The sequence below is a fragment of the Nilaparvata lugens genome, chromosome 9 (assembly GCF_014356525.2).
Source record: "Nilaparvata lugens isolate BPH chromosome 9, ASM1435652v1, whole genome shotgun sequence".
NCBI lineage: Eukaryota > Metazoa > Arthropoda > Insecta > Hemiptera > Delphacidae > Nilaparvata > Nilaparvata lugens.
Genome location: NC_052512.1, coordinates 1,571,705 through 1,598,822, shown reverse-complemented (window position 1 = coordinate 1,598,822; position 27,118 = coordinate 1,571,705). Strand labels below are relative to the sequence as shown.

General features: G+C 33.5%; 1 protein-coding gene across 3 annotated transcripts in view; it reads right to left on the bottom strand.

Annotated features, from left to right (window-relative positions):
• The window catches only part of LOC111043334 (transcription initiation factor TFIID subunit 7), a 104,781-nt gene that overhangs the window by 41,581 nt on the left and 36,082 nt on the right, over nucleotides 1–27,118 (bottom strand). For 2 of the 3 annotated variants that reach the window (XM_039435376.1, XM_039435375.1), the window contains exon 2: nucleotides 5,320–5,451. In XM_039435376.1, coding sequence (XP_039291310.1) covers nucleotides 5,320–5,451 — 132 coding nt within the window. Of the gene's footprint in view, nucleotides 1–5,319; nucleotides 5,452–17,700; nucleotides 17,958–27,118 lie in introns of those variants that run through there. The other variant, XM_039435374.1, reaches the window with a different exon arrangement.

The following is a 27,118-nucleotide window of genomic DNA, read 5'->3' as shown; positions in this document are numbered from 1 at the left end:
CACCTTAGGAGGTACAAACTTGTTGAATAGGTAATGTGTATACTCATAAAACATTGTCAGCATTACATTAACATCATTTGTAAAATAAAAAAAGTACCAGGGCAGACCAGACGCCTCTCTAAAAAGTTCAGGATAATTAATATTCCTGAAATCTCGATAATGAATCAATCTTGGCTCAGGCTTGGGAACTTTGATGGCATAGACACAGTAAATAAGGTCATGGTGGGACAATCCTGGAGCCGGCATCTGTCCATGTGTTCTGACCGCATCCTCCTCTGAAACAGCAATCAGATCCAACAGGGTGTGGGAGGCTGAGGTATGGTGAGTAGCCTGCAGAGGCAACAGGGATAAATTACAGGAGTTGAAAAGTACCAGGGCAGACCAGACGCCTCTCTAAAAAGTTCAGGATAATTAATATTCCTGAAATCTCGATAATGAATCAATCTTGGCTCAGGCTTGGGAACTTTGATGGCATAGACACAGTAAATAAGGTCATGGTGGGACAATCCTGGAGCCGGCATCTGTCCATGTGTTCTGACCGCATCCTCCTCTGAAACAGCAATCAGATCCAACAGGGTGTGGGAGGCTGAGGTATGGTGAGTAGCCTGCAGAGGCAACAGGGATAAATTACAGGAGTTGAAAATTGTCATTAATTGATTTTTTTCAGGTGAATTGTGTCTAAGTAAGTCCGTGTTAAAGTCACCCATGACTATGATATGACTATTCATTGTCAAGCGGCTATTCATTGTCAAGTTCCAGCGGCTACAATAATCCTTCAATCTGTCAATCATACTCTGCATTTTATGAACACTGTCGGTGAATATTACAAAGTCATCCGCATAAATAAGTGCGTTCATATCGTAACCTCCAATCCTTAGCCCTCCACCGATACATTCACAGATTTCATATGTAAATATGGATAATAAAATCGGGGACAACTAACAGCCCTGTTTTAAGCCGCTTTCAAACTGAATACCTTCTGTCAGCCCTTTCTAGCAACATACAGCAGATGATACATTATCTATCATACAAGCCTCTCATCATTTGGACAAACTTATTTGATACACCTATCTCTAATAATCTATAAAATAATGCTTCTCGATCAATCGAGTAGAAGGCAGATTTGAAATTGACGTAGAAACAGTATACTTTTCTATTCTTTTCTGACACAAAATATTTAATCAAATTAAATACAGAACATTAATGTTATCCACAGATGAGTATTCTTTTCTGAAGCCGGCTTGATTCTCCCTAATGGTGTTTGTATGCTTCACATATTTTTCCAGCCTATTCAATAAACATCCCAAAAAAATGTTATAAATTGAGTTTGTGAATGATATGGCTCTATAATTCTTGGGATCTCTCGAGTCCCCTTTCTTATGCAGTGGGAAAATCATTGACTTTTTGAAGGCATCTGGGGCTATACCTGCTTCGTAAACTTTATTAAAAAAAAGCTACACATCAACTGTTTATATGCTGCAGGTGCTATTTTATAAAACTCGCCAGAAATTCGATCTTCACCTGGAGCCTTTCCATTTCTCAATTTTTTCAATGATAAGTTGACTTCATTTATATCAATAGTCCTGTCCAGTAACTCATTTTTGCTGAAGGGCTCCGCGTACAACGTTGGGCCACTCGACCGTGAGGGATTATAAAATTCTTTATAATAATATACCCATTTCTTTGGCTTTATATTTACATTTTTGACTGTGTTTGATCCTTTAAATTCACGTACTAATTCCCAGAAATGTTTTGAGTCCCTTACTGACTTCAGTTTTGTTTTCACCTGCACCCAGTGAGCATTTTTCTTAATATTACAAGTTTCCTTGTACTCCTTAACCGCTGCCAAATAGTCTTTTTTAATTTGCGTGGAGTTGGTTCTCCTAAATATTTTCAGAAAGGAAACATCCTATTTATTATTTTTCGCACTTTCTGTCATACCAGGCGTTTTTCTTGAATTTATTATTCGTTTGATTGGACTCATTTTTGAAGTCAGTAGCGTCATATAAGCTCCCTCAACTTAATACTAGCTTCATTTATATTTTCTGGTAATAATACATTTCTACATCTGAGATCTAATTTTTCTATAAAACTATTTCCGTTTTTGCTACTCCAAAATAATTTTGGTGCTAATGGCAAACAACAATTATTATTCTCTAGAGGTTCACTAAATTCATAGTTAACGGTCAAACATAAGGGTAAATGATCCGAGAAGCTCGCTGGTATGACACTAAAATATTTTGCTGAACTTAAACTATCTAAACTAACACAACATAGGTCAATTACTGATGCTCCTCTATTATTGATAAATGTGAATTCTCCCAAAGCATCTCCCATTACTCTACCATTTGATACAACAAAATTGAACTCCTCACAAAGGTTTATAATTTTTCTCCCTTTACTATTTAACACTTTAACTTTAGATCTGCGCTCATAATCTCTATATCTGTGCTATCAATTGAGAGCTGAGTTGGCAAGCACTGCGCCTCTCCCACCCGGCCATTCATATCACCTACAATAATCATACTACTTGTATCATCACAGGAGACCAACAAATCATACAGAGCACAGTAATCAGATTCCCATTCACTCTCTAGACCTCCACTCAAATAAACTGCAAATATGCACAAATTATTTTCCAACATAAATAAGACTTCTCTTCCATTTGATTTTTCTATCCTTGGAGAGTTTTTCCACCTGTCCCTAAAGGCTATTAGTTGTCCCTTCTTAGCTCTACCAAATCTACTATCCCTTGTAGCAAACTCCCATGAGAAATATGTCCTTTCAAAAAATGTTCATAAATAATTTGCTCTCCTTCCTCTATGAAAGTTTCTAACAACACAAAGCATTCATATTCTCTCAAGAAATTAAATAGTTCAAAGTGACACTTACCCTTTAATCCTGCTATATTATAAACTGAAATGTTCAAGTCTTTTGTGTATTGTGAGCCTACAAGCTGGCCGACGGCATCACCTCAGGCCTCCTCATTCCTTTCTGCCGACACCATCACATTATTCACAGATCTGCGTAGTATACTATTGACAGTCTCTCCATCACATCCCAGCACTTGTTGCAGTTTATCCTCGCCACTGTGGGTGCCGCATTTCAGTTCGTTCTCATCCCATCGAAACGCCACGTTGCCGACTATTAGACGATCATGCTGCACAATCACTCGCTCATCCGGTTGCACTTTCCATATCTCTTTTTTCATTCCAAAGAAGCGAGATCTCACTCTCCTGGTTTCAAACGAGAAGTCTTTATGTACGATAAAACTTGTCTCTTTGAGTTTCTTAGTGTTTTTAAGTACGTGGTTAATATCAACGTCGTCTGGAAAATGTGCTATAAGAGGTCCTCCATTTCTCATCTTTCCCAATGTGTTTGCGCGATTCACCCATATATCCGGCCTTGCATTCAAGTACTCTACACAAAAGTTTTTAACAACTGTGACAGGGTTGGACACATTCAAATCGTACTTGAGTCCCTTGAAAATTAGATTATTCTTACGGCTTCTATCTTCTAACCCGACAATACACTATTTCCTACGGTTAGAGTTTTACCTGGCCTTTCAGTTCGGTATTCTCCTTTATTAAATTTTCTATAGTCAATTTCATAGCTGTTGAGTTCTCTTTCGTTGCTAGTTTATCGAATTTGAAATTAAAACTATTTATCAACCGACTTTCGAAGTCCTGCATGAATTTTTTAAACTCACTGTTCTCCATCGGATCCTTAGGGTTCACTGATTCAGTATTTTTCTTCTTACTTGTATGAATGTCCGTTTCTTTTGGCCGTTTTCGCTTTCCTGTAGATGATGGCGTTGGTGATGTTTCCTGCTGGTTCCCGGTGCCTCCTGATGTTCGCCAAAAATATTTATCAATACTCTTCTTGCTCATACCAAATAACTGATGCCAATTATACTATTTAATCAAATGAAATTGAATTGAGGTTAGAAACACAAAATTCTAAAGCCATTCAACAACGAAAACAACAAACTGATCGGAGCCTATCGGAGCAAGAGCAAAGCACGTTCGTTCACTTCGGTTAATATTGATTGATAGTATTGATTAATAATGTGAATACCTTCAAAACGGTTTGAGATATCGATATGCGGTTTTCGCCATTCATTTTTTATTGAAATTCCGTATCGAAATCATGTATTGCATGACCACCTTCCTATTTAAAAAAAACAAAGTTGCATTCAATATGACGGATCCAAGATGGCGGACCAGATTTTTGAAGCCATAATAAAGTAGTATTTTCAATTTGAGTAGGATCCCCGATAACACCCACCGTCAAATCACCGTTGTGTATGAGATATTAAGCCGTTCTCGGACTTTTCACCCACCCTGTGTGGGCAGTTGGAGGTTGGAGAAAATTACCCAAGTAATTCAAAATGCTTTCAATTGCTTTTCAGTAAAGTATAGATACTATACATTGATATTAAAAAAAGAAGCTCCACACCCACACATTCGGAAACTGCCGCGATATTCTCAAATAAGATTTCAAGTTTACTTGAGTAAGTGAAGTTTTAATTCGTATTCAAATAAGCCGACCAATTTCAGTTCAAGTTGACTTTTTGGGTGACCCAGAATAACGGGAACTTATTAAAATTCTATAAAACTAGGATTTGCCATTATAGAATTATTAATAACATCTATCACTTTATGGCAATTACTTCATTAATTTAAGATGGCTTCCTCCTGCATGAATACACTCTTTAAATCTGTATTGAGATTCCTGAACGAATGCTGCAACATTTCATTTGGGATATTGTCAATTTCATTAAGAATTGTCTGTTATAATTCAACCAAAGTTATTGGTCAAGTTGTGAAAACGTTTGATTTGAGATAGCTCCACAAACAGAAAATCGCAGGTGGACAGATCAATGGAACCAGGAAACGCAACCTAATTGTGAGATTACACGGATACTAAACAATACTCACTCGCACAGTTGCCATTGAATGCCCCACAGTGTGGATTTCGCTCGCATTTTGATCAATAATTTTGAGCTAATTGAAAATTAGAACAGAGAATTCAACATGAAATCCACAATATCCCAGATGAGATGTTGCAGCAATTAATGAGGTATCGTCAACACAGATTTGAGGCCAGGAGGAAGCCATCTAAATGAAATAATTGTCAAAAAGTGATAGATGTTATTAATAGTTCTTAAATGGCAAGTCTTGATCTTTACATTAGTTTGAATAAAATCATTTTTGTCCTTCCCAATTTTGTTTTATGGCGTTTTTAAAAGTTGCCGTTATTCTGGGTCACTCTGTAGTGGAGAACTCTGAATAGGGCCAAATGAGACTGAAAATTCACCTTTGCATGCATCAGCCAATGGTCGACCCGCACTTCTCCATAACGAATGTCATTTTCGAGTTTTATCGACAGCCTGTCCTTCAAGCTGGTCACTCCGCTTCTCAATGCCTCTCTCAGAGCTTTGGCCGGCTCCTAAAACAAATCAACAATTTACAACTAATGAAATCAACACTTTACTACTAACAACTAATTCAATTTATTGAGCGAGCGTAGTGAGTTCTCACTGATGAATAGAGCCACGGCCTCGAGTCTTTAACCGTTTATTTGACGATTACTTCGACTGCTTTCATCAATCAAATTGAAATTTGCAACACATATTCTTTGAACCAATAATACAGATTGAGTTGGTTAGCCAACGAAATCGACTTACTCCTTTGTCCTTTTTGGGGACATAACAAGATAACATTGAATTTTCATAAGAGAAAAATGTATTGATTTATCATGAGACAGCTGGATTACTAATTGCATGAAATTACCGTACTACAATTTTTTTCCATAAAAAAATCAACATTAAAGTTATCGTATACTAAACAATTCTAGGTTGTACCCAACCGATATGATTTCTAGTGACTTAATGGTTTAGTTTGATTCAAACATGATATGGTTTTTAGTTTTTAACTAAACGTCAATTAAATATAATAAAACGCCATTGAATACTTGATAAAATATAAATCCCATTAACCTTTATTTTTAAACTCAATAGCCAATAATCAATTATCATTCAAAGGCCACTTCTAAAAGATGCAGATGTGGTCCAATACGAAGATGCCTAGTTTTTCGGTGCGGACGAATAGAGGTTGAAATAAGCTTACTGCGCATGCCTGACGGAATTCCTAATTGCTAGACTCTTGACTCAAATGTATTATTATTAATTTGTTGCGTTTAGCCGCTTAAGTGAGCAGGGCTCTTGCAGCATGCAACACGTCAAGTTGTAGTATTATTCTATATGCTGGAGTTGCCTCTATCCCCTGATAGCTTCACAGCATTCACCCAATGTGTAGGGTACTCTTTCCAACAGCCTTTGAGTCAGAGTTCTTGAAAGAGTCTTAACATCTAAGTCTCTCCATGATGTGGAGAGCTGGTTGAAGAACCTTATTCCAGAATAACATGTTCCTTTCTCGAACAAAGTTGTTCTATGAACTGGGTAGATCATAAGATGGAATTCTTATTTCTTGTGCCATACGCATGTTGGGATCTGTTTGATTCAAATTTATGCCAGTTCTTTATAACAAACATAATTGCTTCCAAATAATAAAGGGTGGAACAGTCAGCACGTTCAAGTTCAAGAAAATCGGCTTGCAGGAATCGCGGCCAAAAGGATTAATACCACCAAGAGCACGAACTGCTTTATTTTGTATTAGGAAGATCTCCTGCAAATCTGTCACGTTGCTACCCCAAAAAAGAATACTATAACGAATAAGAGACAAAAAACATCCGTGATAGACTGAAAATTGAAATTGAAATTTATTCATAACACTGACAATTTACAAACAAAAGTAAATGAACTTAACAAATCAGTACAATAATTTAGAAAAAATAAAAAACTAAAATACATAATATAATATTATCTTCTAATTCTATTTATATAAATGAAAATAATTAAAAACTAACAAAAACATTATGTAGCGTCAGAGTTATGATTAAGGTACAATCCTAGGAAAATAAATTAAGAAGAATTTGAGGACATATACATTTTTATATTAATATATGAACTAAAGTCATAATATATTAATGAAAAAATAAAATAAAAATCCTGAGACAGAAAAATTGTTAGAACCCTAGGAAGCAATAGTAGAAATTCCCAAAATAATGTAAAAAAAGAATTCATGTGAAAAAGAACTCCTCAATCTCATCAAAATCAAAATTGAATAAAAAGTTCTTCAATTTCTTCAAAAAGGTTATCAGTGAGCCTGTGGATGTAATATGTAGAGGTAACTTATTAAAGGAATTTGGAGCACTGTAATCGTAAAACCGTTTGAAGGCTTCACATGAAGGGTTTGCAAGAACAACCAAATTTCTGTCTCTCAATCTGTTTGAGAAAGGCATTCCCTGTAATCTGACCACTTCTTAAAAAGAATATTCTCAAGACCCTGAAAATATATAAATGCCTTAAAGGCAATATATCCAAGGCCTGGAAGTAGGAAAATGAATGAGCTCTCCTATGTAATGATGTCATCATTCTAATCAATCTTTTTGGTGCAATAAGTATAGAGTTTAAATTTGTTTCATATGCACCCCCCAAACAGCTTAGCCCATATTGAAGCTTGCTATTTGCAATAGCGAAATAAACAGATCTCAGAATTTTTCTAGGGCAAATGAATTTCAATAAATAAAATTTACGAAGCATCATATTCATGTGCTTTTTGAGTGATAGGATGTGAACCTTCCAATTGCAGTTCTCATCAAGCTCTAAACCAAGATATTTGATATTTTGAACTTGATCTATCTTTACACAAGATGTACAGAATTCATTATGATTAGATAGGCAGACACCACACTTGAATAGTACGGGAACCTGCAGGATGGGCTTTGATCTCAAAGAGAAACGAACAAATTTGGTTTTAGTACTCAGAGCTAACCTATGCACTGAGAACCAAATTTTTATCCAATTTAAGTCACTTTGCATCTTAGAAGTTGCCGTATCAATTTCTTTTTCACAATATAGCAGAGCCGTATCATCCGCAAAACAAGTAACTGTTACACTCAGATTACTTGCGCATAATTTATTTATATACACCAGGAATAAAATTGGTCCTAATACCGAGCCCTGGGGTACCCCACATGGGATGGTCAAATAAGAGCTCAGAACATTCTTAACCCGAACACACTGGCTTCTGCCCACCAAGAAACTTTTGAACCAGTTTAAAGCAATGCCTCTTATTCCAGCCTCCCTCAATATATGCAAAAGAATGTTATGGTCCACAGAGTCAAAAGCTTTAGTTATATCAATGAACAGGCCCAATACATTCAAGTTTTTGTTTAGCCCATTGAATATTCCTGAACAGAAAGATAACAATGCATCCTCAGTACATTTCTTCTCAATAAAGCCATATTGGTTCTCACTCAGAAAATTATTTAAATTGAAAATTTTTTGAATTCTTGCTTTAACTATTTTTTCTATAATTTTCGAGAACACAGGTAATAGTGAAATAGGCCTATAATTTTTCAAATCCATGCAATAACCTTTTTTAAATAATGGGATGACTACCGCTCTCTTCAAGTATGCGGGAAATTTACCACTTTCAAAACTTAGATTGATCAAATGAGCTAGCACAGGAAAGTTTAACCATAAACGCTGATATACCATCAATTCCAGATGCTTTATTTTGATTCAATTGAGAAATTATTCGTTTTACCTCATCTACACAAGTTGGGAAAAAGAAAAAGGAGTTTTGCACAGAAAGTGGAGGGAACATTTTATTAAAATCAGAAGGGTTCATATTGCTAGAGTCATCGCTTTGATCAATAAGCTTTTCTACAATTGTGACGAAAAAAATCCTCAGCCACTTCAAGCGGTTGCTGAACAGTCAAATGTCCTAATTGAATCAAGGGCATTTTTCTTATTATTCGCTGTACCCAAAACTTTATTAATTGTATCCCATTGTTTTCGTGGGTTATTTTTATTCATATCAAACAAATTATGGTAGTATTGGTTCTTCCTATTTGCCATATCCTGCTTCAATTTAAATGCAAAAATATCAAATTCTCTTTTCAATCTAAAATTTAGTGGATTTTTCTTTACTTTATACAACCGATTTCTATGATGCTGTCTCTTACATAGCTCAACCGTCATCCAGGGTTTCAAAATCTTGACATTATTTATTTTATTTAATTTACTACTGTAATATTACATTTTTTCTCGATTAAAATCGAATCTTCAATTCGAGATCTATAAAACTTGATAGTAAATATCAGAGTAATCGATATGCGGACAACTTTTTAACTGAGAATTTATCGTAAATAATTGTGTTGCACATTCCATGGTATCACTGAAACTGAGTAACAGAATTAACAGATAAATAGATCATTATAAATATGGAGGATATATATATATATATATATATATATATATATATATATATATATAAATTTAAAATAACAGTTTCGAAATAAAGTTTTATTGAGAACAAATGTAAAATGTAAATTCTAAACTTGTAATTTATAATTTTTTTGGAATTTAATATCGGTGACGTGTTCATGACGTTGACACTGATTTTGAGGTGGGGCTTTGCTTTGTACTTGTTAGGCTCTCTCTAAAAAAATGGTGGCTGGCTATGTGTTCTGGTTTTGTGTTCTCTGAATATTTTTCTGTTTAAGTGAATTTTTAATGTTTTAAATTGAGTTTTGAACAGTTTTATGGTGTTCTAATTTTGTCTAAAATTGTTTTGTGTGTTTACAAGCCTATAGCCATTGTTTTTCAACTATATAAATGGATAAGTATTTAGCCTGTAATGATGTTAGATGCTTAAGTGTGTAAGGTATTATTTTATAGATTTGTGTTGTATATTGCCAAAATTCTTCTGAAGATTATAAGTTGGTTTGCTCTGAAAACTGGATTTCTCATTCATAAGCAATAGATCCATTCATAGTTTATCAAGAATCTACCATTTTGGAGCCGTTAACTTCCTTTAGGTTAATAGGTGTGAAATGCTATCCAACCTATTTAGGAGAAATTGGTAACACGGCAAATGGTACACCCTGGTGTGGGACTCAAACTACAAAATATATCCCTGGTTATGAAAAATTATTAGTAGGCTGATGTCTTGATAGTTTATGAATGGTATGCTGCTGAGTGAGAGGTCAGTTCTGGAGTGGTCAAGTTTTAATGAATAGATATCAGTGCATATTACAAAATGGCAAACATTAAAAATGATCTGAATCTTATAGCATTCCTAACACAAAAGTTTGATGAGCTAAATGCTAGATTTGATGAGCAAAATGCTAGATTTGATGAGCAAAATGCTAAGTTTGATAAGCAAAATGCTAAGATTGATAATTTGAAACAAGATCAAAGTGCTAGGTTTGATGATATGAAGCAAGAATCTGCTAGCATAAGACTAGAGCAGGTTAGTATAAACCTTCTATTAAAATATACACATGAAACATTGATTGATAATCATGAAGATGAAAGTAAATTGAAGCAGGATGATAGTAGTGTTGAGATACAAGATCAATTATTTCAAATTTCAGATAATGTAGGCCTAGTTACTGTTATTGAAAAAGTAAATCCTAGTGAGATAGTAGAATTGAGTAATGTAGTAGGTAGGGAGTTGTCTTTATTGAAAGTCAACAGTAAAGAAAGTAGTATTGCCAAATTGAAAGTTAGAAAACAGTAAATAAAGTGAATGTTTACATGAGACAGGTTTCTGTAGAGGTTAGGAGCAATGTAAACAAAATGAATCTTGCTTTGTATCAAGTTGATGAATTCAACTTTCAACTAAAAATTGAAAAAGTGTATGCAAAGCATTATCTAGTGAACATGACTGACTTTTGTAAGCAAAATGGCTTTGTTGAAACAAATGAACCCATGAATAAAATCATGTTCTTGAAGAAAACAAAGTACAAAGTCACCATTGATGTGTTAGTATTCAAAGGTTGTTTCAAGTTGCTTACTTACAAGATGATGACAGTGAATCACATGATGAAAGGGTATTCCCCGGCACTATGTTATGATTAGGAATCCTGTGTTATGCCGGGATTCAGAATAGCATAATCGCTACACAGTGTATGGTAAGAGTCCATAATTGTGTCTTTTTTCTTTCCTGTAGCCTATTTTTCTTGGCCCTTAATTATTTCAAATTTCGATTCTTTCCTGTCTTTGTGTAATGTTCAGTAAATTTCTTCTATGATGCATATCTTAACCAATCTTGTCCATAGTCATTTAAATTTGTATTTTTCTGAAATAATTTTGGAAGTTAAAATAGTAGCTTATTTTCCTAATCTTCAAATTGTTGATAAAACTTAACTTATCTAAAATCTATCTATTGTAGTGTAAATAATTGTTTGCTTGAATATTTTTTCATCATATATTACATATTTTAATTATGTCTATTTTTTGTCAGGTATCATATTAGGTAACTAGGTTTTTCAGAACAAATTATGTCCCATTTTCTCATCTTTCATTGCATATCGTGCCATAAGCCATATGTAATTAGGTTATAGTTTTCTTCTGGGCTTTTAACCCATTTTGCATTTTATATTTTTTTTTTTTTTTTGCTGTCCAATACTTTGGATTTTTGGTAGACAAGTAGGTGTGATTCTTTTAGAGGTGTGGGCGTGAACCGCACATGGCTGGACTCGATTATCTGACCTACTTGTTTGCGATATAAAAACCTTAAGACTGCAACATCAAATGTTTGTAAAAACTTTTGCATACTTTTGTTTTTGTGGTCCGATACTAGAGTCTGCTATCACATTGCCTTACAGACATCTAGGAACTCTCCACCCAGTCACAATAGTCAAAATATGTTTTCCTTCACCAGTTGTTTTTGTGGGAGTGATAGCTCACAGTAATAACAAATTAGAGTCATACTTGGAATCTACAAAATTCCATAGTAGTATATTTTATTAAATATACTTCCTTATGAAAGTTTAGAACTGACATGTAGGATAGGCTCTAATTAATCTTTCTCTTCCTTGTATTATTTAGGAAATTTATTTACTCAATTTTTCTTTTTCTCTCATTTGTATTTTTTAGGGAACTTATTTACCCATTATCCATCTTGATCGTATTGTAATCTTGAAATGGTTTGTACTTATTATACAGTCTTCAAATTCTGAAATTATTTAAAAAATAAATGGTTCAATTTAGAGCATGCTGAAATTTAATCTTATGTATAAATTCTTTTGTTATAATAATAAAACTTCAAAATTTGAAAGTATTAATGAATTGTGTCGCCATATATATGAGATGTTCAATATAAATGAAAGTTAACTTGAATAATGTTTTCATTAAATAAAAACGTATTGTCATATTATTAATTGAAATGAGTTAAAGGTTAAAATTTCACTAAAGTTTTTGTAATTGATGTCTTTTTCTAAATTTTAAAAACTGTTTGTTCTATAAATTTTGATATGATTGATTATCGTTTGAAATGAATGCTGGAGTGTATGTAGAATTTTTAGTGGGGTTTGTTGATTAGAATTTTGCTGGTAAGCTTATGTGATTGTTTTTTGAGATGGAAACCCATTATTGCCTAAAGAATAACAGAGGTTATGACTTAGAGAGGCAGTAATGAGATAATATTTTTTGTGTTGATTAGGCTACTTATGTTGATTGCCATAGATGCAAAATAATGATTAATAATGTTGATTGCCATAGATGCAGATGATTACTTATGAATATTGATTGCCTTTGAAGCAAAATATTATTGATGTTTTGAATGATTTCTTGTTTTCTGATTGATAGTAAAGTTTTGTCATGAAATGTAGTTTGTGTTTAGAACATTGAAAAGTCGAAATAAACTATAGTATCCAACAAACGATGATTAATAATATTGAATAATTTGCTTTTCATAAAATATTTGAACAGTGAATAAATGGGAATGAAATTATTTTTTTATTAAAATTTTGTAATTGATGTCTCCAAATTTCACAATTTATGTATTGTTGACTGTATAATAAGATGTTAACAAATTTCATTTTTATATTGATTATATACTTGTAAATAATTTTCATGTATATTAGATTGTATTGGTAGCCTAATCAAAATTTTCTTTTTAGTTTATAAGCATTTTAAGATAACAGGTACAGCGTGGACATTAACATTGAAATAATTATTACGTGAATCTCAAAATCAGCAACAAGTGAACGCCATGAAGAGTGTTAAGAACATTTGGGTGATTTTCGAACTAGTGTGACTCATTAATTGACTATCAATGCCAATATCTACACCAACAACTATGCTGATATCTACACCAATATCTACACCAATAACTACGCCAATATCTACACTGATGTCTACACCAATGTCTGTGCCAATGTCGAAGCCAATGCCTGCACAAATGTTGATGCCAATGTCTACATCAATGCCATCGCCAACAACTACGCCAATATCTACACCGATGTCTATGCCAATGCCTGCGCCAATGTTGATGTCAATGTCAATGCCAATAACTACACCGATGTCCACGCCAATGTCGATGCCAATGCCAACACCAATAACTACACCGATGTCCACGCCAATGTCGATGCCAATGCCAACACCAATAACTACGCCAATATCTACGCTGATGCATATGCCAATATCAACGCCAATATCTGCTCTGATGTCTACACCAATGCCAACGCCAATATCTGCATTGATGTCTATGCCGATGCCTGTGCTGATGCCAATGCCAATATCTATGTTGATGTCTATGTCGATGCCTGCGCTGAGCCAATGCCTGCGCCAATGTTGATGCCAATGCCTATGACAATGCCAACGCCGACACCAATGCATATGCCAATGACAATGCCAATGCCTATTGTTGACCATGTAACTCAAACTTCATCACTACCACATTACCTGGAGGTAATTGCCATCCATGTTCACATTCACAACTTTGAATTCAGAATAACAGTCACAGTATCATGAAAGAATTGATTCAAAAAATCCTCTCCTAAATTATTCCTGTATGCAGAACTCTAAACCTTGTAAGCTGAAAATATAAAAAAAACCAAACCTTACCTAAATTAATCCTCACCTAAGTTAATCCTGTATGCAGCGTCTATCTCTTTTCCAAAAAACAAATTACATTGTCATTTCAAGCCTGAAATGTACATTGTATAATTATATGATACAAAATTTACATGACTCTGTATCAAGTTTGGTATGCAGCCGTCTACTACAAACATGAGGCAATGCTAACTGAGATGTCACCTGTATTGAGTTTGGTATGCAGCCGTCTACTACAAGCATGAGGCAATACTAACTGAGATGTCACCTGTATCGAGTTTGGTATGCATCAGTCGACTACAAGTATCAGCCCAACACTACGAGTATTCGGATCAGCCCAACACTGATGTCATTACACTGGAGTCACACTTAACTGAGATTCATACTGAGTGCCTTAACAGACTGTTTTCCAAAATTTGCATCGATAAAATCAACCGCGTCAATAGTGAAAGAAATGAACATTTTTTGATTTATTGAAATTTTATGTGAAAATTAAATGTAACAATTCATCAATTCATTAAAAAAAAAATAATAATAATTTTTCTTATTCAACATACTAATTTTTTTTTTATGCAATAAAAAATTGAATTTTTCTATCTATTAAATTATGTGCAATTTCAAAAACTATTCTTTATATATATTAAACTTTATATTGACATATTTTCCTTAAATTATAAAACTAAATCAAAAGTAATTTTGATATTCTATACTTTGAAATATTGTTTGAAAATGCATAACAAATGCTATTGATGAATTTTTATAATAATTTTCAATATTATAGGTTGACATGTAATGTCTTTATAAAAAAAAATTGTTACTGTTCTCGAATTTAATTTCAACAATTTCCATTTGTTTCAATGTAATTTTTTCTTTAAATTTTTCAAACAGTAAAATTTTTTATGTCAAGAGGGGGGTATTTGTAATATTACAGTTTATCAACAATCTACCATTTTGGAGCCATTAACTTCCTTTAGGTTAATAGGTGTGAAATGCTATCCAACCTATTTAGGATAAATTGGTAGCACGGCACTACTCTCAATGGTGGCTTTATTTACTATTTCGTGAAATGTTTTTAAAAATATATCAAATCCATCAGACACATTCATTGTATTAAAAACTTCAGTCCAAACTGCATTTTTCAACAGATTAGAAAGCAAAGTCCTATCAATAGTTTTAGTTTTCTGATTTGTATAATAAAACGGTTTGACATTTGATAGAAAATAACTTGAATCCAAAAGGCAGATAGTTGCATCATGATCACTACTTTTCACTTTTCTCTTGTGAATTGAGTTCATTTTATCATCTCTCCTAACAAATTTCACTATGATACCAGCCGGACGATTTCTGCCTTGCATCTTTTTCAGGCGATGACAGACATCAATGTTCTCCTCGTTTTATATCTAAATCTAGAGCAGTAGGCCTATACACACACTTCTCACAAATTCATAGGTGTCTTCTCAGGTCGTTTCAGGAACACAAAATTTCAACAGTGTTCATTTGCGTATACTGTTCGACATAATCAACCCTATCCTCTAAATTCTTGACCTTTTTTTTAAATTCACATTTTCCTGCGTGAGACTTTCAATAACCTTCAAATACTCAGCAAGTTTACTCGATTGTTCCACAATCAATTTATTTTGGTCCTCAATTTTATTATGAGCGAACTCGAAAGATTTGTTGAACTGTTCTTCCATCCTTTTACGATCTTCTCGAGCCTCCTCCAGCATAAAAATGACGTGGGAGTGTTTAGCTTTGCCATCGTCGGCCGCCGATACTGCTGCCATGCTTTTCCTCTTAGACTCCGAGCATGTTGGGCAACGCCAAATTTGTTTTTGGGCTGATACATACTCGATATCCGTTTTGGACATATTTACACAGTTTCCATGACACGGTTTATTACAATCACTGCGAATAATTTTAGCATTACGTGTTGATACTGAATTTCTACAAACAGTGCACTCAGACATACTGTTAACATGGGAAAGCAAACTGAACGGGGGAAAATATTCACGTATTTCACAGAAAGATGTTTTGTCGAAAAAATTCACGTATTTCACTGAATTCACACCGGATTTTACTGAAAGATGTTTTGTCGAAGCGAGTCACCAGAAATAAACACTCCGATTGATTTGAACACAAAGTGACAAAGTTCAACTATTGATAAGGGAGCAACTGTCTCTACCGACCGACTCTTGCAACGTCTCAATCATCACTGACGAGTCTGAGCGCTTTCTTTTGATTGGAAGCACTTGCTATTGTTCTCACGGCAAAAAGAGCGTGCGATAATTTGTTCATCAGAACTCTAAAATGGTTATTCCACTTGAGACTACCTTGAAGCTCTACTACGAGAAATTTTGCTGATGAAACTGCATTGTACTTCACCCCCGTATCAAGAAACTATTCCTGGAAACCCACTTCTGAATGACTGCCAGGAGCAAACTTCATGACATTTGTCTTTTTTGAATTCAATTTCAAAAAATTACTGTTTAACCAGTGATGAAGCTGATTCAATACTTAGTTGTGACAAAAGGTCACAAAAACTCTTGACCTCAAAATATGTTATTTGTCATTTTAGCGTTTTGATGCTTTGGAGGGGGTGAATCGGTCCAAGGTTCAATTTTTGAGACTGTGACTATTATGTAACATGTAACACAAACATACATAGGCCTACATTGAATGTATAAGGAGGCAGTTGTTTTATACTGTATAAAATCTAAAATAACCAACCTTATTACAGATCAATTTCTCACAGACCATGAGATTAAAAGAGGCTTTATCTAGGCCTGCACATGAGAATCTGGACCTTTATTAAATTTTTCTTCCATATTGATTTATGAGGCTCAACCACAAGATTTCTGCCCAAACTATTGAATGGCATTGGGTACAATTTTTCAGTTATGAGTGGAATTATTTGCTTGCCTTTCTTCTACTCTTCCATTCTTTCTTTCTTTACTTAAATAAATGGATTATTGAATCTTTTCAATTACGGTACCATATCAAATTTGCCTCAAAATGACAGAGAAGATAGTTTCCGAGCGCCTCCCCACTGTAGCCAGCCGCCCCTGCCTGTCTATTACATGGTAGGCACAGTTGGCAAGGTAATTTTCAATTTTTCTCCTTGGGCTACATTCTATTCAACACACCCTCTCCATAAAGCCACGCCAATTATTGTATTTTGATTAAATTGTTTCTGTATTTTGGATTTTTATTGTTTTTGAATAAGTACAAAGTATATATAAAAAATAATGGCTGATCAATGGTCTTCGAAGCTGGCGTCAGATTTTTGTTGCAATTGATTAGCTTATAGACATTTGTTATTCTAATGTCAAACCTATATTTACAGTTTATATTTCGACTATAGTCTTATTTACATTTCTTGAAACAATTAAAGGCAAACTTATACTAAATCCTACTGAAATTGGCTTTCAATAAGCTTGCATAGGTTACGTATAAGACAAGCTGGTTACTTACCGGTATTTATAACGATAAAATTATAAGTTTTGGTGAATGTTTTGAGTACTTCAATAAATAAATACTAATTAAATAAATGGCAAAATACTGGCCAGCTTCAGTGTCATTCAGACTAAATACAATCAAATTTCACTGAGTACGCTATCTTATGTAGGTAATAATTTTGAGGATTGTGAAAGTCGACATTGAGTCTGAATAATTCGATATAAGCCTTCATGGAAGTTTTAAATTATAAATAACCCACTTCTAATTACCTCTGGCAAACGGAGAATAAACTGACTTTCCAATTCAACTGGACCTTCAGCTTCCTTACGACTTATTTCTGATTGACGATTCATCTTTCAGTAAAATTTTACAAGTGAAAACTGAAGCTGAAATGTATTATGAATGCTGCTAAAAAAATATGGAATGGATGTGTTAGCATAAACAAGCCCAATTTAGTGAAAAATTGCTACAATCACTAAACAGAGAAGAGATGAGTAAAAACAGAAATCACATAACCTAATTCTCATTCTCAAACATTTCGAATTCGAATAAAAAATTGACAAGCCATCTGATCCTAACTCAGCACCGTAATGCGCAAGCGTTGAAAACGGTACCAGTTCTTTGTGACGACGTTTACTGATCACTGATTGTAGTGTGGTCCACGTTATAATGGCAGAATTGATTGACAATAATCTTGCTATCCTTTTCTATCATTTAAAAAGCATATAGCGCCATTTATTTTTAGCTTTGCCAGTTTGCCAGTAATTTTTCTATTCTTACTTTTGACAGTGACTGTACAGATGTAAATAAACGATCTTCAGCTGCATTGTTTTTCTACAATCCAACAAAATACTTGACTAGACAAGTCGTATAATTATTGTTAAAAGGTTTGAATTAAAACTGTACTTGGTACAGTAGAGCACCTTTTTTATCAATTCCATGATAATTTGTGACTTCAAACAAATCAAAATTCAGCTTCTCTGCAGTACCACAGTAAAAATAAGTCATTCATAATAAGAGGTAGAAAAATATTTACTTCCTCAATGGCTATATGTAGCTGACAGAGCTATAGCCTATGTAGCTCAAATTTTATATAGCAGAGCTATATAGCTCTCAAGCTACATAATGTGAACATAGCTTGAGCTCTACTAGTCTTCAAACAGCTGGAGTCAGCCAAAAGTCAAGTGCGGAGGCTGCTCATTAACTGAAAAATGTTTTTCCAGTACATTGAGCCCTAATATCATGGAATAAAATCGAGGAATAGTTGAGAACTATAGTTTTTTTCAACTGTAGTTGAAAAACTCATATTCTCATTTCTACATGATTCTATTTTTCTATAGAGGTGTTTGTATTGTTTTTTTCCGACATCAATCAGCATTCTACATTATTTAATGCTCAGTTTTCAGTTTGCGCAGTTGGTCTGAGATCCCATTAACCTTTGTTGTCATATCAGACATCAGTAGTCCATGTATTTCTTATTTAATCACAACTTACTGATCATTTTTGTCATTAGTTATTTTAGTCAGGTATCGACACCTTCATAAAAGATGACATTCTGTCTATATTTACAGACAATAATTTTTCATATGGTCTTTGTTACTGTGGTGAGTGAACTTCAATAATGATTATCATAAATAATTAAATATAAGAGAAACATACCAATATATCATATTTTTATGTAGAACTATGAATATTTATCAACTTTTAAGAAAAATGTCTGATTATTTCATTAATTTATTCTTACAATAAGTACTAAATCATCAAAATGATTGAGAGAGGAAGAATAATGTAAACTTGTGCTATTCTTGAATTCTTTTCCCAAATTGAGATAAGGTTACACATAGTCCGAAATAGGCTGTCTTGTATTTCTTCACTTCACGAAATTTTTAGTCCTAAAATATTTTTGACCGAGTGAAGTGAGGTCTGAGATTCAATTCGACACTTTGGCATTTCTCTTTATTTTTATATTTATGTTCCGCATTTGAAGCGAAACGCGGCAATAGATTTTCATGAAATTTGACAGGTATGTTCCTTTTTGAATTTCGCGTCGACGTATGCATAAGGTTTTTCGAAATTTTGCATTCTAAGGATAATATAAGAGGGAAAGGAGTCTCCTTCTAACGCCAATATCACCATAAAAATCAGGCTATAGAAATATTTATCATAGATCAGCTGTCAAGTGGATTATCAATTGCATGCAATTGATATCACAATGTAACTTGGTAAAAAATTTCCTACCATATAATCTGGTTTTTGTTCAAATAACTACTATTGTGACCCATTATATGATAATCTGCTCTGTTTCGCGTATTATACTCATGAACATCTGAATTCTGGATCACACCACTCGTTTTCACATGCATTACAACTTCATATACATACAAAGATGGCACAGTTAATAGACCAAGCTTTTTAAATAAAGGCCTACAAGAGTCTAACCTATTCACTTTCTCTATACATCTGAGTGCCTTCTTTTGAATCTTAAACACCTGTCCATATTTTGTTGAGATGAATTACCCCATACTAAAATAGCATACCTAATATGAGATAGTATAAGTCCATGGTAAGCAGTTAACAGTAGTTTTTTATCATTCAGCCTAGCAAGCTGCCGCAGGACAAATACCCCAGATGATATCTTACATATCCTCTCAATGTAAGGATGCCATGTTAATTTCCTGTCCAATAAAATCCCAAGAATGCTACTTTCTCTTCTTGGTCTAATTCATTTTCCTCTACAAACACATTTATTTCTCTATCCTCTACTGAATTATATTTACTTTTGAATTGTAGGAATTGACATTTCTTACTATTATTGTTAATTGCCTTTGCTTCAAGAATTGGACAATTGACTGTACTCCAGTAAAAGCATTTATTTCTAGACTATCTAATAAATAATTGATAAGCGATGTGTCATCAGCAAACAACAGAGCTCTGTGATCTTTTAACTCTTTTGGTAATTGGTTCACATACAACAGAAACAGTAAGGGACCCAGAATTGAGCCTTGAGGTACTCCAGCCTGGACCTCCAGTTTTTGAGATTTAATTTTTACTATTTCATTCCATCCACCTTGGTAAGCTCAACACACTGTTTCTACCTATGAGATATGATTCAAACCATTTAGTTCTATACCATTCACACCTACAGTTTTTAGTATTTCCAATAATATTCTATGGTTCACACAATCAAAAGCTTTGGATAAATCAAGAAATATTGCGGCTGCCTTCTCACCTGAATCTATATATCTATTAGTCTTTCAACAAGGGATACTATTGCAGTCTTAGTAGATTTCCCTTTCTGGAACCCATGCTGTTCATCACATATGAAATTAATTTCTTCCAGGTGCATCAATAGCCTATTTAAAACTACTCTTTCAAAATTTTACTTATTACATTTAGAATACTAATGGGTCTATAATTTTCAACTCTTTCAGAATCACCGCTCTTGAAAATTGGCAAAATTTTTCCTGTTTCAGATCATCAGGGAAAATACCCTGCTCTAGTGAAGTATTAAGGAGATGCAATAAAGGGTCCAGTAATTCATTTTCACATTCTTTTAAAATTTTGCTTGAGACCCCATCCAATCCTACTGTTTTTTTGTTATTCAATTTTTTATTATTCTTGACACTCATCTCTTGATAATGGATGAAATTTAAATACCTTTTCAATTGGCTCAGCATTTAATGTAGTTGTATTATAAGTATTAGTGTTCAGTGACTTTTGGAGATTATATGCAACCTGTTGATAATACTTATTGAAAAAGTTACAAATGTCTATACTATCATCCATATAATTTCCATGTTCATCGATTATCCTAGGGACATTAGTAACTGTATCTTTTTGAGCTGCTCTCCTATTTCTATTAATTACCTCCCAAACAGCAGAGTTAAAATTGGTACTAGTTGTTAATATTTCAGCTGTTTTTCTTACACTTAGCTTTCCTCACTTCTTTTGCATAGTTTTTCTTTAGACATTTGTATTTGACTTCACTCGGAACATCCCTCACTAATTTAAATTCCTCATAAGCTTCCCTAACAATATTTCTTTGAGTAAGAATATCTTCAGTATCCATTCATCTACTTTGTTTAATTTACTTTTTACTTTGACTTTTTTTATTGGACACACCCTCTCCATAAAGCCACGCCAATTATTGTATTTTGATTAAATTGTTTCTGTATTTTGGATTTTTATTGTTTTTGAATAAGTACAAAGTATATATAAAAATAATGGCTGATCAATGGTCTTCGAAGCTGGCGTCAGATTTTTGTTGCAATTGATTAGCTTATAGACATTTGTTATTCTAATGTCAACCTATATTTACAGTTTATATTTCGACTATAGTCTTATTTACATTTCTTGAAACAATTAAAGGCAAACTTATACTAAATCCTACTGAAATTGGCTTTCAATAAGCTTGCATAGGTTACGTATAAGCAAGCTGGTTACTTATTTATAACGATAAAATTATAAGTTTTGGTGAATGTTTTGAGTACTTCAATAAATAAATACTAATTAAATAAATGGCAAAATACTGGCCAGCTTCAGTGTCATTCAGACTAAATACAATCAAATTTCACTGAGTACGCTATCTTATGTAGGTAATAATTTGGAGGATTGTGAAAGTCGACATTGAGTCTGAATAATTCGATATAAGCCTTCATGGAAGTTTTAAATTATAATAACCCACTTCTAATTACCTCTGGCAAACGGAGAATAAACTGACTTTCCAATTCAACTGGACCTTCAGCTTCCTTACGACTTATTTCTGATTGACGATTCATCTTTCAGTAAAATTTTACAAGTGAAAACTGAAGCTGAAATGTATTATGAATGCTGCTAAAAAAATATGGAATGGATGTGTTAGCATAAACAAGCCCAATTTAGTGAAAATTGCTACAATCACTAAACAGAGAAGAGATGAGTAAAAACAGAAATCACATAACCTAATTCTCATTCTCAAACATTTCGAATTCGAATAAAAAATTGACAAGCCATCTGATCCTAACTCAGCACCGTAATGCGCAAGCGTTGAAAACGGTACCAGTTCTTTGTGACGACGTTTACTGATCACTGATTGTAGTGTGGTCCACGTTATAATGGCAGAATTGATTGACAATAATCTTGCTATCCTTTTCTATCATTTAAAAAGCATATAGCGCCATTTATTTTTAGCTTTGCCAGTTTGCCAGTAATTTTTCTATTCTTACTTTTGACAGTGACTGTACAGATGTAAATAAACGATCTTCAGCTGCATGTTTTTCTACAATCCAACAAAATACTTGACTAGACAAGTCGTATAATTATTGTTAAAAGGTTTGAATTAAAACTGTACTTGGTACAGTAGAGCACCTTTTTTATCAATTCCATGATAATTTGTGACTTCAAACAAATCAAAATTCAGCTTCTCTGCAGTACCACAGTAAAAATAAGTCATTCATAATAAGAGGTAGAAAATATTTACTTCCTCAATGGCTATATGTAGCTGACAGAGCTATAGCCTATGTAGCTCAAATTTTATATAGCAGAGCTATATAGCTCTCAAGCTACATAATGTGAACATAGCTTGAGCTCTACTAGTCTTCAAACAGCTGGAGTCAGCCAAAAGTCAAGTGCGGAGGCTGCTCATTAACTGAAAAATGTTTTTCCAGTACATTGAGCCCTAATATCATGGAATAAAATCGAGGAATAGTTGAGAACTATAGTTTTTTCAACTGTAGTTGAAAAACTCATATTCTCATTTCTACATGATTCTATTTTTCTATAGAGGTGTTTTGTATTGGTTTTTTCCGACATCAATCAGCATTCTACATTATTTAATGCTCAGTTTTCAGTTTGCGCAGTTGGTCTGAGATCCCATTAACCTTTTGTTGTCATATCAGACATCAGTAGTCCATGTATTTCTTATTTAATCACAACTTACTGATCATTTTTGTCATTAGTTATTTTAGTCAGGTATCGACACCTTCATAAAAGATGACATTCTGTCTATATTTACAGACAATAATTTTTCATATGGTCTTTGTTACTGTGGTGAGTGAACTTCAATAATGATTATCATAAATAATTAAATATAAGAGAAACATACCAATATATCATATTTTTATGTAGAACTATGAATATTTATCAACTTTTAAGAAAAATGTCTGATTATTTCATTAATTTATTCTTACAATAAGTACTAAATCATCAAAATGATTGAGAGAGGAAGAATAATGTAAACTTGTGCTATTCTTGAATTCTTTTCCCAAATTGAGATAAGGTTACACATAGTCCGAAATAGGCTGTCTTGTATTTCTTCACTTCACGAAATTTTTAGTCCTAAAATATTTTTGACCGAGTGAAGTGAGGTCTGAGATTCAATTCGACACTTTGGCATTTCTCTTTATTTTTATATTTATGTTCCGCATTTGAAGCGAAACGCGGCAATAGATTTTCATGAAATTTGACAGGTATGTTCCTTTTTAAATTTCGCGTCGACGTATGCATAAGGTTTTTCGAAATTTTGCATTCTAAGGATAATACAAGAGGGAAAGGAGTCTCCTTCTAACGCCAATATCACCATAAAAATCAGACTATAGAAATATTTATCATAGATCAGCTGTCAAGTGGATTATCAATTGCATGCAATTGATATCACAATGTAACTTGGTAAAAAATCAGGTGTTGTGTGGACTATTAACTGCATGCCACCTCGCTTGCAATTTTTATGCACTATTGATTCCATGCAATTAATAACTAAAATAATATAGTATTGTCTCTCGACCTTTCTCTGCTTTCAACTCGGGCTGACCTATTGCATTCGTTGTTAGCATTTCTGATACACCAACTCCAACAGCAATTATCGTTTTCACACTGATATCTCATTGCCAACATGACATTCAGACAGGATTTACTCTGATGGACAGTATAAGAGGAGACTGTGGTTTTTAAATGCGCGAGGTCCACTGTTTACAGAACTACTAGTCACGAAGCAGATTTTCAAATTAAGATGCTTCAAAACAAAACATAGAAGGAATATCACAAATTAGTATCACACTAGAAGAAAAAAAATATTCACAAGTCGATTGTAATGATTTTGGAGAAACCGAAGAATAAACAAACTCAATTCTAAAACATTCTATTGAAAACATACCGTACATAATTATTATATATGTATATATATATACAGGATGTCCCAGATAAGGTGTAAACCCCGGCTACCATAGACTCTGCATGCAATTTGCAACAAAAAATGCTCAGTAAAATTTTCTCCTATCGACCTTCGTTTTCGAGATATATATCGATTTTTCGATATTTTTCAAGTAGGCGTACTTCCAGTCATTAAATCGTCAATATCTCAAGAACCATTGGTCTTGAGTCAATTTTAAGGACATTGTTGAAAAGAGGACAAAATTTCACATTGATTTGAGGTATAAAACATGCCAAAGTCAATTATTTAGTAATATTTTTTAGCGGTCAAAGTTGAAAAAGAGTGATTTTTGAAGTTTTTTTGAAAACTTCAGACACATTTTTCTCGATTTTTTTTCCACGGTACGAAATAATTTTTATAGTGCAAAAACTTCCTTTTTTGTTTATCTTTTGAATGAGACCAAATACAGGTGTCTAGCTCAAATCCTCGAATCAGAATTTCAGTTTAAATTCGATTTTCCTGTTCTCTGTGATGCAGAGTCTATGGTAGCCGGGGTTTACACCTTATCTGGGACATTCTGTATATATAGGGTGATTCATAATTATGGTAAAATAATTTAATACGTGATAGTAGAGGTAAAAATAAGGAAAAAAGTTCCTATAAACATATATCCAAAAACGCTTCATTAGCGAGCTATACAGGGTGAAGGATTTCGCCCGGAATTCAGTTCCTCTGGTGAAATACACCGATGCTGAATTAGTTGGGGACTAGTTTTTGAAAAACTTATGCTGGATTCATATGGAAAAATATCTGAAAAATTGAATAAAACTAGTCTGGAAGCTGTAGTGTGAGTAGTTTTTGAGAAAAAAGTTGAAATATGCAAAAAATCTAGGTAGAAAAACACAGACTTCTACGTTTGATGCCCAATAACTTTCTTCAATGACCAGTAAACAAATAATTTTTCACAGTAAAAATTGTAGAGAATTTAATTCTGAAAAGGATGATGTAAGCTGTGTAAACTATATTCAAATAAAAGTTGGATAAAATGTATTCTTATGTAGTACATTACACCACAAAAATTTGCTGTTTTATGTGGAGAGAACTAATAACTCATAAGTTGTAGCTGATTGCAAATAAAATATTTCCGGTTTTTTATGAAAAGATTTTCCTTTATATGAAAGTAGCACATCTAAATGACATCTGACATCTGAACAGAAGTAGATGATCTCCTTTGATTCCTGAAAATGTGTACTGAAAACTGATGTTGTGGAAGATTAGGATTGATGGCATGAGGATTCTCAGCTGCCCAAATATGTTAGTTGTGGACTTTAACAATAGCTATTCTTGTAAAGTGTGTCTCGTCGGCAAATAAAACGGTTGTTAAAAAGTTTGGGTAAACAAGTTTTACTAAAAACCATCGGCAAATACCAGCACAGGGAATACAGTCTCGTGGCAATAGAGTATGAACTTTCTGGAGGTGGTATGGATGTAATTGTTGCTCTCTTAGTATCCTCCAAATAATAGATTGATTGACATTAAACTGCACTGACAATATTCTCTCGTGTTCTTCTCGGAATGTTAATAAATTTCATTAAGAACTTGTTCTTCTAACTCAACAGTCTTAGTAGATCGGGGTCTGCCTGCATAAATATGCTCTTTGGATATCAAAGAATCCGTTTCAGACAGACGTTGATGAATAGTGGCAAAAAACCTTGAACTTGGACATACTCGATTAGGAAAGTTTGTTGATACAAACGTCTTGCTTCAGTACTATTACAGTAGTGTCCCATTCCATACATTAAAATGCATGTCAGCTAATTCGGAGTATGAATAATGTCTAAAATTACCTGCCATTTTTCAAAAAGTTAACACTTAACACAAAAGCAAAGTGAAATGGTTACAAATAACTGGTTGATAGATTAAACAAAAAACACAGCGCAGCTTCTAACAGTAGGCCTAACTTACAGTTTATTTTCTTTGTTCAACAGTGAGCTAAAATATTTCTGAAAATAATTTTCAGCAGATAATTTCTTTTAAATATTTTATTATTTAAAACAAAATAAATCAGCTGTTTTGGAACAGCTGTTATTAAAATCCATGTTCTATTGACAATCAGCTTCAACCTATGAGTTATTAGTTCTCTCCTCATAAAACAGCAAATTTTTGTGGTAATGTACTACATGAGAATACATTTTATCCAACTCTTATTTGAATTTAGTTCACACAGCTTACATCATTCTTTTCAGAATTGAATTCCCTACAATTTTTATTGCTAAAAATTATTTGTTTACTGATCAATCAAGGAAGTTATTGGACATCAAACGTAGAAGTCTGTGTTTCTCTACCTAGATTTTTTGCATATTTCAACTTTTTTCTCAAAAACTATTCACACTACAGCTTCCAGACTAGTTTTATTCAATTTTTCAGATATTTTTCCATATGAATCCAGCATAAGTTTTTCAAAAACTAGTCCCCAAACAATTCAGCATCGGTGTATTACACCAGAGGAACTGAATTCCGGGCGAAATCCTTCACCCTGCATAGCTCGCTAATGAAGCGTT